At 34.3% G+C, this 14902-nt stretch overlaps 1 protein-coding gene across 1 annotated transcript in view; it reads left to right on the forward strand.

The window, feature by feature from the left end:
* Nucleotides 1-14902, forward strand: part of LOC140328485 (inactive N-acetylated-alpha-linked acidic dipeptidase-like protein 2) — a 174697-nt gene that overhangs the window by 122755 nt on the left and 37040 nt on the right. Inside the window, exon 2 of the mRNA XM_072408127.1 lies at nt 7869-8382. Coding sequence (XP_072264228.1) covers nt 7869-8382 — 514 coding nt within the window. The remainder of the gene's footprint in view (nt 1-7868; nt 8383-14902) is intronic.

The following is a 14902-nucleotide window of genomic DNA, read 5'->3' on the forward strand; positions in this document are numbered from 1 at the left end:
GGTATAAATATATAGATTGGCAGAATCCTACATATTGGCAATAGATATGTTTTTTCCAAAATGTGGTTAAAATGTAGCTAAATAGAACCCTATAGAAGGGTTGACAACCCTTTTAAATAAAGTAAAAAAAAAAGTACCTATGTCATGAATCCTGGGAGGCCATGGCTGCTCCTCTACTGTGGCTGCTGCTTCTGCACATGCCCGATATTGAGCATGCACAGAATGAGCAATTTTTCCAAGGGGATAGAGCTGCAGATTTCACGCATGCGCAGTGAGATCATCTCTCTTTTTTCCCCCCTTGACAGCGGCTGCGTCACCCAATCTTACACCTGCGCAGTGTGAAGAGGGACCGAATCGCAAGAAGGGCCAGTGCCATGGAAGCATCTGTGGGAATAAAGGCATGTGTAATTTTTTTGTTTTTAGTTTAGTTCCACTTTAAAGGTATTTTGTTAAAGTTTAACATGTCTACTTGCCCTATAAGTTTTGGGGTATGAGGTTTATGAGAATAAAGTATTTTTCTGTCCCACAAGCCCAATGTTCAGTAGTACATTTTATTTGATATTTGAAGATTTACTTTTGCTGCAATTCAGCACAAGCAAAAAAGTAACAAACCATGATGCATAATAGTTTATTTTCTTAAAATAGTTGACGGTTTATCACTCTCAAACATTAGTTTTTGGAAAACTTCCTAAAATAATTTTTCTTTGGTATGGATGCAAAAAAAGCAATAGTGACTGACAATCACTGCAGAAGTCAACTTTCAATTTATCAGATAATGAAGCTAGACAACTGTGTTACAGTTTTAAAACTGAACTCCAAACACTAAAAAACACATTAAACGGCCTAAATGGCACTAAAGGTAAATATAAATGTAATATTATCCATAATAATAGTTACAAATGAGCTTTATGATTATTATGTGAATCAGTGGCTTTTAGAAAATACAGCAGTAGTGGTTCATACAGATTGCTGCGTAGTACCTCCTACTGATGTTCATATGCAAGCTTTTAAACTATAGCACATGGATTTTATTAAAATAAAATGTGTCTCCAAGTAATTTACTGGCACCATTTGTTTCAGGTATTTGCTTTCAAACTACAGTCCTACATACAAACATACAAATGGTACAGAGTTTTAGAAAAATTATAATTGTCCAATGAACAGATTTACCCAGTTCAGATTGGCACATGTTGTATCATTGTTTTAGCAAGTTATAAAGATTTGACATATGTTATGTTTTGCAGATTTTAACTTTACAAATTTTAAAAATTATTAATTTGCAGATATTAACAAGCATAGGTAAATCTGCTAGATAATGGTACAATTTGAATACATGACAGCAAATGCTTGTTATAAAACTTTTAAGTGTTTTATCGGTGATGTGCATGATTGTAATATTTACTAAAATCAGCCTTTCATATCACTAGTTTGATTTAATATAAAGCATATGTAACATAGTAATTGCAGTGGTGCTATAAGAAATACAAATACATTTTTTACTGTTTTTACTGCTCATGAAATGGCAGATGCTTGAATGGAAAAAGGAATTTCTTTGGGGAAATCAATTGTACATTTTTAAGGCAATGTTCATAAATTAATAACTCATGGGGCTCTATTTTTAATATATATATAACGGGGAGTCTGACATTCCCTCAAACAATTTCTGGTGGAAATCGATTACTGCCATTGAAACCTTGAAGATTCATATAAGGGAATGTCTGATTCCCTATTTTATAAATAGAGCCCATGGGATCCAGTTTTGGGTTATCCTTTACTAATCTTACTGTTCTAAAAAGTTGCTGCACTATGTGCATAAAATTGGGAACAAGAATGGTATTTTTGATTTAATTATACTTGAATGTGCTCTGTATAAATTAACATTTAATACAATTTAATGGTATTATTTTTTCCCCTAAATCCCTTGTGTGTTTTTTTTTATACTGTCAGAAATAAATGTTCAACTAAATATAGGGGTAAAATGGGGGTTATCATAATGTGCCACTAATCTTTTACGCAAGTTAAAGACACATTTATAAACTGGTTTATTAGATATAAACATGTTTGTTATTATTATATATATATATATTTTTTTATTATTCCTAATAAACAGTATTTATATAGCACCAACATATTACACACCACTGTAGATTAAAATAGGGTTTGCAAATGACAGACAGATACAATGACTCAGGAGGAGAAGAGGACCCAGCCCAACTTTTGTGCATGTTGAAATGTTTTTTAGTTTGCAACATATAACATTGTAGATATTAAAAATTGTTCAGTTAAGCTTTAAACCAGCTGTCCCAGCACCTTTTGAGTGTAAATAATATGCAGGTCATCCAATCAATCTTCTGAAAGCATTTTTCTGTCCTATGGTCTAACCTACTATGATTATCTATATAAGTTAAGGTGCATCAACATGCTTCAAGCTGATTTGTATCTTTCAGAGATTGCTTGATGTTTTATTGCTGTTTTTTTGTTAATCCCAACCAAAAAAAAAATTGCGGAATTGAATATGACAGTGATGTCCATGATGTACTACATAGAGACCATTGCCATTTAAAAGATTATAAAATATAACAACATACTGTTATTTGGGAATAATTATCTAATTATCTGCATAAATATGGAAATTATATCCCCTATCAATGCATATAGATATTCAATTAAAGAAGGTTCATGCACAAATAATAGCTAGTCACTCAAACAGTTTAATTAAGAAAACAAGGTAAGACAAAGTACGCAGCAATATTGTCAGATATTTAAACACATAGGAACTTCAATCAAAGTTATTAGTAGTAACCCCTGCAATAACCTAGTAACTACTTCGTACAAAATACATCAAAACAATATAAAAATAATAGCAAAACATATACTGAGACATATACCGAACAATATAAGAATGCAATTCAGGAATGTGTTATAGCTACCTGTAAAGATGTTGAAGGGTACCCCAGGAGCTAGATTCCCTAGTCTCATCATTCCCTCCCTGTTATATTCCAGCTCCCTTTTTATATATTTAAGTCCCGTTAGGTAACATTGGGACTCCTTAAGTGGTTAGTGGGTGTGTTCTGTACAATGACTATCAGTTGGCACACACCCCACTAGATTGGGATTGGTTAATGTAGTTTGATGGACCGCCCAACTAAATTTGATATAAAAAATCTCCAGCTGGAATCTATGTTTAGAGGTCTATAAATGTCCAGCTGGGTCATCACCCCAGTCCATCTGTTCACTTACACCTCCATCTCCTGTTTCCTCAAGTGGATGGATTTATTGCCCTTAGAAGGCCATATTGGTGATCTGTTTGTTATGCGAAAATAGGTCTTGTCGCCTGGCAGCTGTTGTATCACCTGTGTGTTACTCTGTGAAGTCCTGGACTTGGAGACCCCCTAGGAGGGCCCTTTGGCCAGTACAAAGAAAAACAGGTTTCATGTTTACACACAACATTCCTGCACCTATACACATACATAATATATACATTTATATCTATCCACATATATCTATAAATAACTATAAACAATCTTGAGGTGCAACAATACATAAATCATATTGATTACATATTTGATCTGTTAAAAAAAAACTTGGACATGAAAAGTGACCTAAACCTCTGTCCACTTGCCCAAAATAATGGTATTTTTGGCTTTGTAGACGTTTCTTACATTTACTGTACCTAGTACCACAGCCTCCACTTGACATTTCCCTGCTCTGTCCTAAAAAAAAAATAAAAGCTTGTTTTTATCCCTGCTTTAAAAATAGATTAATAATCTTTAGAACTATTCTAACAGCAGCATCTACACTAGTAGGCAGTCCTTGCAGTATTGCCTCTATTAGATATATTTAGTATACAGTTCCAGAAAAAATAAACAAGGATTGTGCACACAATTAAAAAATACACTGGGGAACAATTTTGAACATTTTTTTGTTGACTTCAATTTGTAAGCCTACTTACACTAAAAAAGTTATGCTGATTCTGAAAGTGCAGTTAGTTTTCTTCTATCACGTCAGGTTTTTTTCTCTACTGCCTATATTTATGCGATTACTGTAGCCTGGATTTGTAATGGCTATTCAATTACACGCAGGACAATGTGGTCAAAGGTTGTGCGATTCCATTTCCCTACGTAGTGAATAAACAAACTTTGTTTTACTACTCACACACACGTATTTGCATTCTTTCAGATCATGTCTGGCTCTGCTATTTCTCATCAAAAGTGCCTAAACAATCATGATTTATTTTGTTATATCTGTGGCAGTTTCACCATTCCCAGTCAAAGGGCAAAAATCAGCACATTTGTAGAACAAGCCTATTTGGCATATTTCAAAGTTAAACCTGGTGATCAAGATAAGTCTTGGGCCCCTCATAAGGTGTGTAAACAGTGTGTCGAGGGTTTACGGATGTGGACAAAAGGAACCCATGATAAGATGCCATTTGGTATACCTATGGTTTGGCGAGAGCCAGGAGATTATTTCAGTGACTGTTACTTTTGTATAGTGAACACTTCAGGATATAACAAGAAAAATAAATGTAACATAGAGTATCCTAGTCTACCATCCACTATACGCCCAGTGGCTCATTCAGATGAAATCCCAGTGCCGGTTTTCATTACACTACCCTCTCTTGAAGAACATGATTATGGTGATGAACTAAGTGACAACAATGATGAAGAGTTTGAAATTGAAAGGTACTCTGTTTGTAAGGGATTTGATCAGCATGAGTTGAGTGATTTGGCATGTGATGTGGGACTAGTGTTGTTCGAATACCCCACTATTCGATCGAATAGGGGGATATTGTTTGGGTGATCACTATTAAAGACAATAGTGGGAAAATTCGGGAGTCCTGTGTTCCTGGTTAGTGAAACTCTATCCAGGAATAAGGATAGTGCTCTCCGATTGGCTGAGGAAAGCTTTCTTCAGCCAATCACAGAGCACTAGAGGTGATGAATGGGCAATGTTCTCATTTAACCTCTAGTGCCCGGGGATCCCACACTGACAAGAGATTTCCCACGGCTGTGCAGCCATGGGAATCATTCTGTCATTGTGAGATAACCTGTAAAAAATAAAAGTTAGGTAAACAGATCACACACATTGAATAAATTACTTTAACATTCATTTTTATTTTTTTTAACACATTTTTTACACATGAATTTGTGCCGTCGAATCCCATGTTTTTGGGGTCGGGTCTATCCGAATTCGAACAGCCATATTCGGGTCGAATATAAGTAAAACCCCAATTCAAACACCAATACTATTTGGGACTATTGAAAAAGACTTCAGAACTTCTAGCATCAAAACTGTGTGAGAAAAACTTGCCTGAAAAAGGAACAAAGTTATCGTACTTTCGAACAAGAGAAATTGCATTTCTGCAGTACTTTACAACTGACAGTGGCTTGCCATAACATACCTTGTTTAAAAGAGGAATTGGGAATTCCAATCTATAACTCAACTGAATGGTGAATATTCATTGATAGCTCAAAGCAGAGCTTAAAGTGTGTCCTGCTTCACAATGGCAATATGTTTGGGTCAGTCCCAATTGGCCATTCAGAAGAATATGCAGACATAAAGAGAGTCATTGAATTGTTGCAATATCACAAACACAACTGGGTCATCTGAGTTGACCTTAAAATGATATGCTTCCTTCTTGGTCAGCAACGAAGATACACCAAGTATCCCTGTTATCTGTGCATGTGGGACAGCATAGCTCGTGAGAGGCATTGGGTGGAAAGGAATTGGCCTCCAAGATCTGCCCTAAAACCAGGTGATCCAAACATTCTACATGAGCCACTTGTTGATAGAAAGATTATTATATTCCCACCTCCGCACATCAAAATGGGTCTGATGAAGCAGTTCGTTAAAGTTTTGCCAACTGAAAGAGACTGTTTCAAGTACCTCGTTTTGGTATTTCCTAGCATGTCATTTGAAAAAATAAAGGACGGTGTGTTTGAAGGTCCACAGATTCGGCAGCTCATGAAAGATGAACATTTCATCAGGACAATGTCAGAAGTCGAAAAGAATGCTTGGTTATCATTCAAAGCCATTGTCAAGGACTTTCTTGAAAACACACAGAAAAATAATTACACAGAAACTGTCCAGAAACTCTTGGAGAGCTACAAAATGCTTGGTTGCAATATGAGCATCAAGGTGCATTTTCTGCATAGCAACCTTTCTAACGTCCCGGAAAACCTTGGTGCAGTGATGAGCAAGGTTAATTCCCACGAGATTCCACCGAGATTGGAAGGTCATGGAAGAATGTTATCAGGGTAGATGGGATGTACATAAGATGGCTGACTATTGTTGGAGACTCTGGCGGGATTGTCCTGACACTGAACACTTCAGGAAAAGCGTAAATTTTTACCTTAACCACTTACCCCAATAGTTTTCAAATGTTTTACTGTAAAAGAAAGTCATAGAGTAACAATAAATGCTTTGTATGAACAAAAGAAATTTAAATAAACATTGCATTTAAGTTGTTCTATTTTTTTTTCATTGTATGTAAAATTTTTATGTTGTTTGACAAAAATGGAGGGTACCCTGTATCCTAAAAACTGGATGTGATAGCAAAAAACTGGAGTCATTTCTGGATTCACCACCCAAAAATTAGTAAAAAAACAGGTAGATCTAACTCAACAAAAATGTGTTCCCCAGTGATGTTAATTACCAAAATCTTCAAAAATTAAACATCTTCCTTGCTTGTGTTTCCCTTTTATCTCATTACAATATACCACTACCACATATGTGTTCATGCTTTAAAACTGAAAAGGGGCCAACTTTCCATAGGACCTTCCTACAGCTGAAAAACTCTCTGCAATGAACTTGTCTGCAACAGAATGATAATTTCCCATACTGTCTTAATATAATAAAACAAATCATTTGCAAGTGGTTTATTTCCTCATTAGAAGAAAATATACTTAACACTATTTTTATACTTAATTAAAATACTGACAATATATAGAGAACAATCTAGGAATATTGTTTGAGGTATAAACATTAATTACACAGAAATATCATTTAAGCATCTTTACAGCTATCAGGGAATATGGCAAATTGTTTATTGTGAATGAATTAATTTAGGGTAATTAGTTATATTTATTTATTACATGCTCATGTTTCAGCAGAAGGGTAGTCAAATGGTTGTGCTGATTTTCTTTTTTCTAAATGTAAATAGACAGCTCGGTCATTATAAAGGTGCACTTGGTCATAACTCTTTCAGCTCCAGTTGAATACAATTATTACTTCAATATTTACATGTCATTTTTAATGATTTGTCCACTTTGGATACAAGGTAATTTGAAAAATGTATTTATTGGTTATATACTTTGTGTTTTATCAGATAGGTAGTCAAATAACTACATTGAGATTGCAAATGTACAGTTACATGGTCTTTTTTTGGGAAGACATATATGTTTAGAGACATGTGATTTTAGCTTTTGCATTGAAATAATGTATTGCTTGCATTTTAATATGTTTGTGAATTGTGAGGTATGATATAATGCTTAAAAGTCCCTAAGCTTCCTTCTTCATGTTTGTAATAACATACATTGTGGGATGTGGCATTGTTAAATGTTGGGAAATTGATTTTTTGATTATAGGTAATCTAATGATTATACTTCCCTTCTAGTCTTAACCCCTAGATGTACATGTGATTTTTAGTAATTACTTCAGTTTTGATACAGGTTTAATTTAGAACAGACTTTATAACAGCAGTAACTTAATAGGTGTACTTACCAAACTGTCTGACCCTAGTTTAAAGTAGTTGTGTTTACTGCTCATCATTTAAGACATGTCTGGTAAATTTGGATATTTCACCTAATATATTTTAAGTAACAGAATAAATTATACTAACTCGGACATGCCTCTGCTGTATTTTCTAGGAAAGGATTTGTCATATCAGAAGTTTGGAGTTGATATGAGAACTGTGTCAGAGCTAAATTATATAGAGGGTGATGACATTCAATCATCTGCACTGGATCTAGAGTGGGACATGGAAACAGAGTTGGAAGAACTTGGATCTGAGCACTTTGAACCAGACAACTTGACCAACAATAACGTTAACAGTGAAACAAATCAGCCACATATACCAACCTCTGGTCATCTGTCCACTTCACCCAAGGGCAGATTTCAGCGTTTAGAAGAGGAACCAGAATATTTTTCCCATTACTCACATTCAAAACCAAAGACCTCAATTCACTTTTGCACAGTTATGAAAGTATTTTGTACAGTTCTGTTTACATTTGTTTTGGGAATTTTAGTAGGTTATTTTTCTAAAAGGAGCCCTTCCTCAAGTAACTGTTTATTATCAAATGAACTTACAACTTCAAGTGAAATTCCTGTTATAAATGAGATGTTAAATGAAATCACTAAAGAAAGTATTGAAAATCATTACAGGTATGTAAATTCTCATTCATTTACTTATAGCTGTAAATGTATTAGACAAATGTTAACTTTTGTGATGATGTATTAGGTACTTTGTTCCTTCTAAACAGTTTCTCCAAGGTTGCCGTAGTAAATCCTAGATTAGTATTTCTAGCAGCAGTTTATTTTTTAGTACTGCCCAAACCGGAACTGTTCAACTCCAGTCAGGAATAATTTTTTGATGCCTTGTCAGCCATACTTACCAAATTTATTGACATCTCTTAGTGAAATACAAAAATTGTGTGTAAATCTGTGGCCCTTAAAGCATACCTAAGCTCAACATAAAATACCTAAACTCAAACAAAAGGGTTGTCTACCCTTTTATAAAAAAGGGAAAATGTTTATGATTTTTTTTATTTTAAGTGCAACACCCTTTTTTTTTTCACATCACGCATCCGAAGGCTCTGGGTACTCCTTCTTGCGCATGTCTGAGAGGCATTTTTTCTATTAAGGGAAAGAAATGCCAATCTCACACAGCGGGCTACGTCACCCGATCTTGCACTGCGCGAGTGACGTGCCAAGAAGACAGAGAAAGAAGAAATTGAAAAATGAAGATGTCGGCACTCAGCTCTTCCTCAGCACCACAACAAAGAGGAATTCCAAGACAATGCAGAATTCGATCGCGGGAAGGAACAGCACCATTGAGGGACCTGAAGGAATAAATGTAAATGTTTAGTTCGAAAACGAAAATTGATTTGATAGTGACTTTTATTTCATATATATATATATATATATATATATATATATATATATATATATATATAATTTGGATTTTGATACGTGTAAGCAGCCTTACTTTTGAAAACTATTTCCTCTTCCCTGCATAATGGAAACGTCTTATGTGAGGTAAGTGAAAACTTTAAAGCAATTTAGAGCATTTTGGTAGCAGGGAGAATTTTCTATCCTTTGATAACTTCTTTAACTGCTGTTAAGACCTGTGAGTCTTTTGAACATGCCCTATTGACTGTATCAGGTTTCCTAGTAGCCTTATCCAGTAGTTTCCAGTAGACACTGACGTCAACTTAATTTTAAAAATAACCTTTGCAGCTCGGAAATCTTCATGTACATCTAGCATCTGTCATAGAAAAGCTATATTCACTCTAAATTTACACAGACACAACGTAGAAAATCAATGTGAATTAGTTGACACAATCTTTCCTCAATAAATCTATGATGCTTAGGGTCAAACAAGTCATTTGACTCTAAACATTCAGCAACTGTTATTTTAACATCAGCGACATCACCTTCTCTGTACACCATTGGACCATCTCCAGGAATTTCCTGAAATAAATGTAGTTTGGTGATACATTTCTCATATTATACATTCTCATATTTTATAAATACTATATAAAATACTGTAAAAGTTCATTTTTGCTTTTGAATATTCATTTAAATTGAACAGATTTATTGTAAACCCACTGAAAAAAGCATAATATGGCTTATTAACTATACATTTTATTATTTTAAAATTTGTTCTGCAAAGTCCCAATATAACAAAGATTTAAAATCTAAGTGAATATCTAAATTATTAAATTTAGATTATATACATTAATTATATCTCTCTATTCATATAGATAAAGGCTGTATATTAGCATTGCTGCTAGCCATTGCCTCAGTTCTATTCTTGATTCATTTAGCCAAACTGATCTATAAATTCTAGATTTCTGAATGCCCCAAATCTAAACACTATAAATGTCAATGAGGAAAATGTTTTATTGTTTTGTCTGGTCTCTGAAAAGTACCTTCAGCAGACTAATGCCCCAAACGGGCAAAGACCACTAAATGCTAAAGTGGAATAAGGAAAAGGTGCAGATTTTTTGTGGTGACACAAAGTACATATAATGACCACTGAGTCATTGGCGCACTAAAAACAACAGTCTCCTGTACAAACTGTGCAGCTAGAAATATACACTCAATTATGTACCTATTGTTTCACATTTGACAGCAAGTGATACAATAAAAAAGAATTACAGTTGTCTTTTAGAACTAGGGGAATAGATTTTAGAGCAGGTAGGTTCCCCACTGCATAAAATGGAGTGTGGGTTGTCACATCCCTAAGCCAAATACTAAATCAAGAACGTTAAGTTTACAGGTAAAATATCACATTTTTATTATTAAACAAATATTTAAAAAAAATTAAAAAATTTGTGAAAAACAACCTCTTAATATGACCTAGGAATTAAAAGCAAGTACTGTTTATACATAAACAACATACACAAGCAGGGTTTTCCTGGCAGGCATGAATCTGTTTTACAAATGAATGATATGTTAATCAAATATGTTTACAAATGAATGATATGTTTTACAAATGAATGATATGTTAAACAAATGAATGATATGTTATTCACTTACATGTACAGTTGTTTTATGGTATCACCTCTTTTGTTTGAGGTTCAGTTACCGTTTACTAGACATAAATTGCCTAATTGGTGGTTCAACTGTGTCCAAAATTCACATAAAGAGTTCTGCAAATCGTATGTGCCAAAAAAACACAAAAAAGTACGAGTATTATGTACACAGCAGCCACCGCTCATGTTAGTGGTAGTGACAGGCTGTTGCTTGTCTTTTTCACTTCCCAACACCCTAGGACAAGAGAGACGTTGAAGGATCCATGATCCCTCTCTCCTTCTTCAACCCCTTCCATTCGTAATCTGCGGTCAGCAGCCCCAATTGATAGTGCAGACTCTCCTGTGACCAGCATACCATAAAAACAAGGAACTATCACTATTCAAAACACCATAGATGACCTTCCTTAAGTGTCTGTATCATTGGAAAATACTATAAGTAAACCCTCACAATAAGCGCACAGCTACCCCTGAGGAAGCCTATTAGGGCGAAATGCGTCGGGTAGCAAGGCTGCGTACATAATACTCATACCTTGTCATGTTTTTTCGCACATACGATTTGCAGAACTCTTTATGTGAATTTTTGGACAAAGTTGAACCACCAAGTAGGCAATTTATGTCTAGTAAAATGGTAATTGAACCTCAAACAAAAGAGGTGATACCATAAAACAACTGTACATGTAAGTGAATATTGTCTGCTGTTTACTATATCATGGATTTGAAAAATAAATTCATGCCTGCCAAGAAAACCCTGCTTGTGAATGTTGTTTGTGTATTAATACTAAATTTCAGAGTTGGCAAATATCCAAAGTCTCTTAAAGTATTGTAACCTCTTAAAGTATTGTTTGTAGTTAGTATTTTGTTGTTGCAAGATAATAAAATGTTTTCTCTTTAAAAACTCTGTATGCGTAGTGCTGGAGTAATTTCATGAGCTGATACAATACTGTGAAAATATAAATACACTATATATAAGTTTTTAGTAGTTTTTTTTTACAACTGTGACCCAAACAGATTGTGACAACAAGTGACACAATAAAAAAAAAAATAACACCTCTACGGATCACAGATTGCTAGCAATAAAGAAAAAAAAATGAAAAATATAGTGTGCAAACCCCAGCTGCATAATGCATCCTGGAGTATATGCAGCATTTGCAAATAATCGAGTACAAATAAATTAAGAAAGTGGATTGATCACTATGAAATTGGAAGCACTTGATTTGTGTATCACTGGTTGTTATGCAAAGAGAAATCTCATTCAAAAATAAAACTATATGGTCTCATTTGATTACTTATACCAGTGGATGTCATTTGGTTGCTGCCTATAAGAAATAGTCCTTGGATTGCTGTTCTGTCTGCCCTTTACCAGCATATAGGACGGGCGCTGCATGTTCCCCAGGATAATTCATATTTATTTCAATATGATATTAGACAATTACATGTTTATAATTGAATATATGTATTTTTTGATGTTTGTAATATAGATTCCTCTTGCTTTTTCTTTTTTCTTGTTTGTTAAATAGGTTGTTATGATGTAAGATTGGCTTAAAAAGTCCGAGAAACTAGTGGCTTTCCACAAACTATGTTTGTCGATATATATTAGGCATGTGGCCATGAATAACAAGCACAGGTTAGGTACCCCATGGTTCCAGGTTTACTTTAAATGTATTGCTTATAAGGATGGATGAATTAGGTGCAAAATAAAAAGTGATCTTATCACTTATGAAAAATTTGAATTGCTTTCATTTTCAAATTAGGATCTTCTATTATAGAATATGTTCTATGCTTAACTTGATGGAGTTTATTGCCCAAACCTGGTTACCTATATTAGGCTAATATCTGTTACTGTGTAGATTGAATTTTAAATGACAAATTTCTGTTTTGTTTCTGTTTCATAATATATTTATATAAGTATTATTTTGTAGATAAGGAATCCAGTTAATATGTTTTGTAACAGCAAATGCCACATTCTAAAAATTGTTTTTGGCACAGCCTGCAACCTTTTTTTCCATGGACATGATTAATTTTATTACTTTTGTAATAGTCTTTTATCTATTTATCTTTCAGTATATGATATACAGCAAAACATGTTTCATTATGATTTTATATGCCTTGTCCACTGAAGGTTATGAACCAGCCAACTAAAATATCATTAAGTCAGTATAGGAAATCATTCACCATCATTATGATGTCCTTCATTGTATCAATATTTTACTTTACGGAAGATTACGGCACCTTAACCAATGCTGCTATAATTTAACATTTTCTACTAAAAGCATATCTTCAATACATTCAAAATATACCTAAAAGCAGGTATGCTTAAAAAAAAACAAACTAAAAAATAAAAAATAAAGAGGTGCTTTTAAATACTATATTTACTGGACATTTTGTTTTTTGCTTTTTTTTTCTTTTAAAAAAGAGATTTACGTGACATTATTAAAGCACTGTTCTGCATCCAATGTTTATTTTTTGACCCTTATCAGTATGAGCCAGGTTAGGTTTCCTGAAGACTTCCCAAGACCCCTCTGACAGATTACACCAGATTATGCTAATTGGCTACAGCACATTGCCTAGTGCTTGTCTATGATGGAGCATAGATGTACTAAACTAAGATAGGCACTCTGCCCTCTATCTGGTGACTACTTAGGATTGATAGGATTACTACCGCATGTCTGTTGTCTGCAAGGATTCAGATGACGAAATTACTGGTACGCCTATTTTATGTTTTAGTAAAACCCCTCAAAGTCCTGGAGAATTAGATTACTAGTTCTCTTGGGTTTGCTTAGTCCTACACTAAACTTACAACTCTCTCCTCCACCTCTTCTACCCCACGCCTCCAAAAAACTAATCTAAAAACATTAAAACTCTAATTTAGAAAGCTTCCAAGGGTCTTCTGCCTCTGGTATGAGACCTAACAAAGTTTTTAGGTAGACCCCATCTGATGGCCATGTGTAAGGATTATGACACATAAATATTTCATGGGAAGCCTTTCCAAGGGCCTTCTGTCTTTGCTATTACACCTTACTTATACTTGTGTCAATATATATATATATATATATATATATATATATATATATATATATGTGTGTGTATATATATATATATATATATATATACCTACAGTGTATACACACAAGGCAGCAAAGCATAACAACATCCATTTTTTGTGCGTAACTTGTGGGACACTATAGGGTAGTGACCTTTGGCTTAAAAACAGTTTCTAAATTAAACTGGAATATTTCATATATACAATCCAGTAGACTTTATTTTCACTTTATATGTCAATATGCTTTTAGTCTGACCTTGTGCTATATGCTGCTGCAGTTTTGTTTTTTTCCAGATCGGGTTACAGCTGATATAAATTAAGCTTTACAAGAAGGAGAGACCCCTCCCCCCCTTGCAATTTAAAGCAGCTTGTACAGATTGCAGATTGGAGGGTGACTATGGCAAGATGAGCAGTGTTTGGCACAAGCCGCATTTACTGCATATGTTTTACAATTGTCAAACATGCAAAATGTATTTTTCATTCTCACTCATTGTTAACCTAAAACATTATGTAAGGCTGTAACCATGGCCAGGCTAAAGACCCTAAAATATTATCATATTACAAACACCCTCTGTAGCTGTAGGCATTGTAAAGCAATTAATCCTTTAAAAAAACATTTTTTTGTACTGGGTCTCAGCACTTTATTCCCCCACTCCTGGTGTGCACCTGCTCTGTTTTCATGAGTAATAAGAAGGTAAGCATACTGACAAGTGACTGTTGGCAAGGGAAAGCGAAACAAACTGAGAGAGCAAAACAAACTGAGAGGCAATTACATAGTTACATAGTAGGTTAGGTTGAAAAAAGACATTAGTCCATCAAGTTCAACCACTAGGGAAATAAACATATCACAGATATAAAACCCTACAAGACATAGTTGGTCCAGAGGAAGGCAAAAAAAACCCTGGTACAATTTGCTTCAACAGGGGAAAACAATTCATTCCTGATTCCATGAGGCAATTGGATGTTCCCTGAATTAACAGTCACTGGTATTTTTACTTTAAAGATCTATTACCCAGTTATATTCCGTGCTTCTAGATAAGCATCCAGCTTTTTCTTAAAGCAATCTATAGTAGTTGCTGAAACTACTTCCTGAGGGAGCCGATTC

This window comes from Pyxicephalus adspersus, chromosome 4 (assembly GCF_032062135.1).
Source record: "Pyxicephalus adspersus chromosome 4, UCB_Pads_2.0, whole genome shotgun sequence".
NCBI lineage: Eukaryota > Metazoa > Chordata > Amphibia > Anura > Pyxicephalidae > Pyxicephalus > Pyxicephalus adspersus.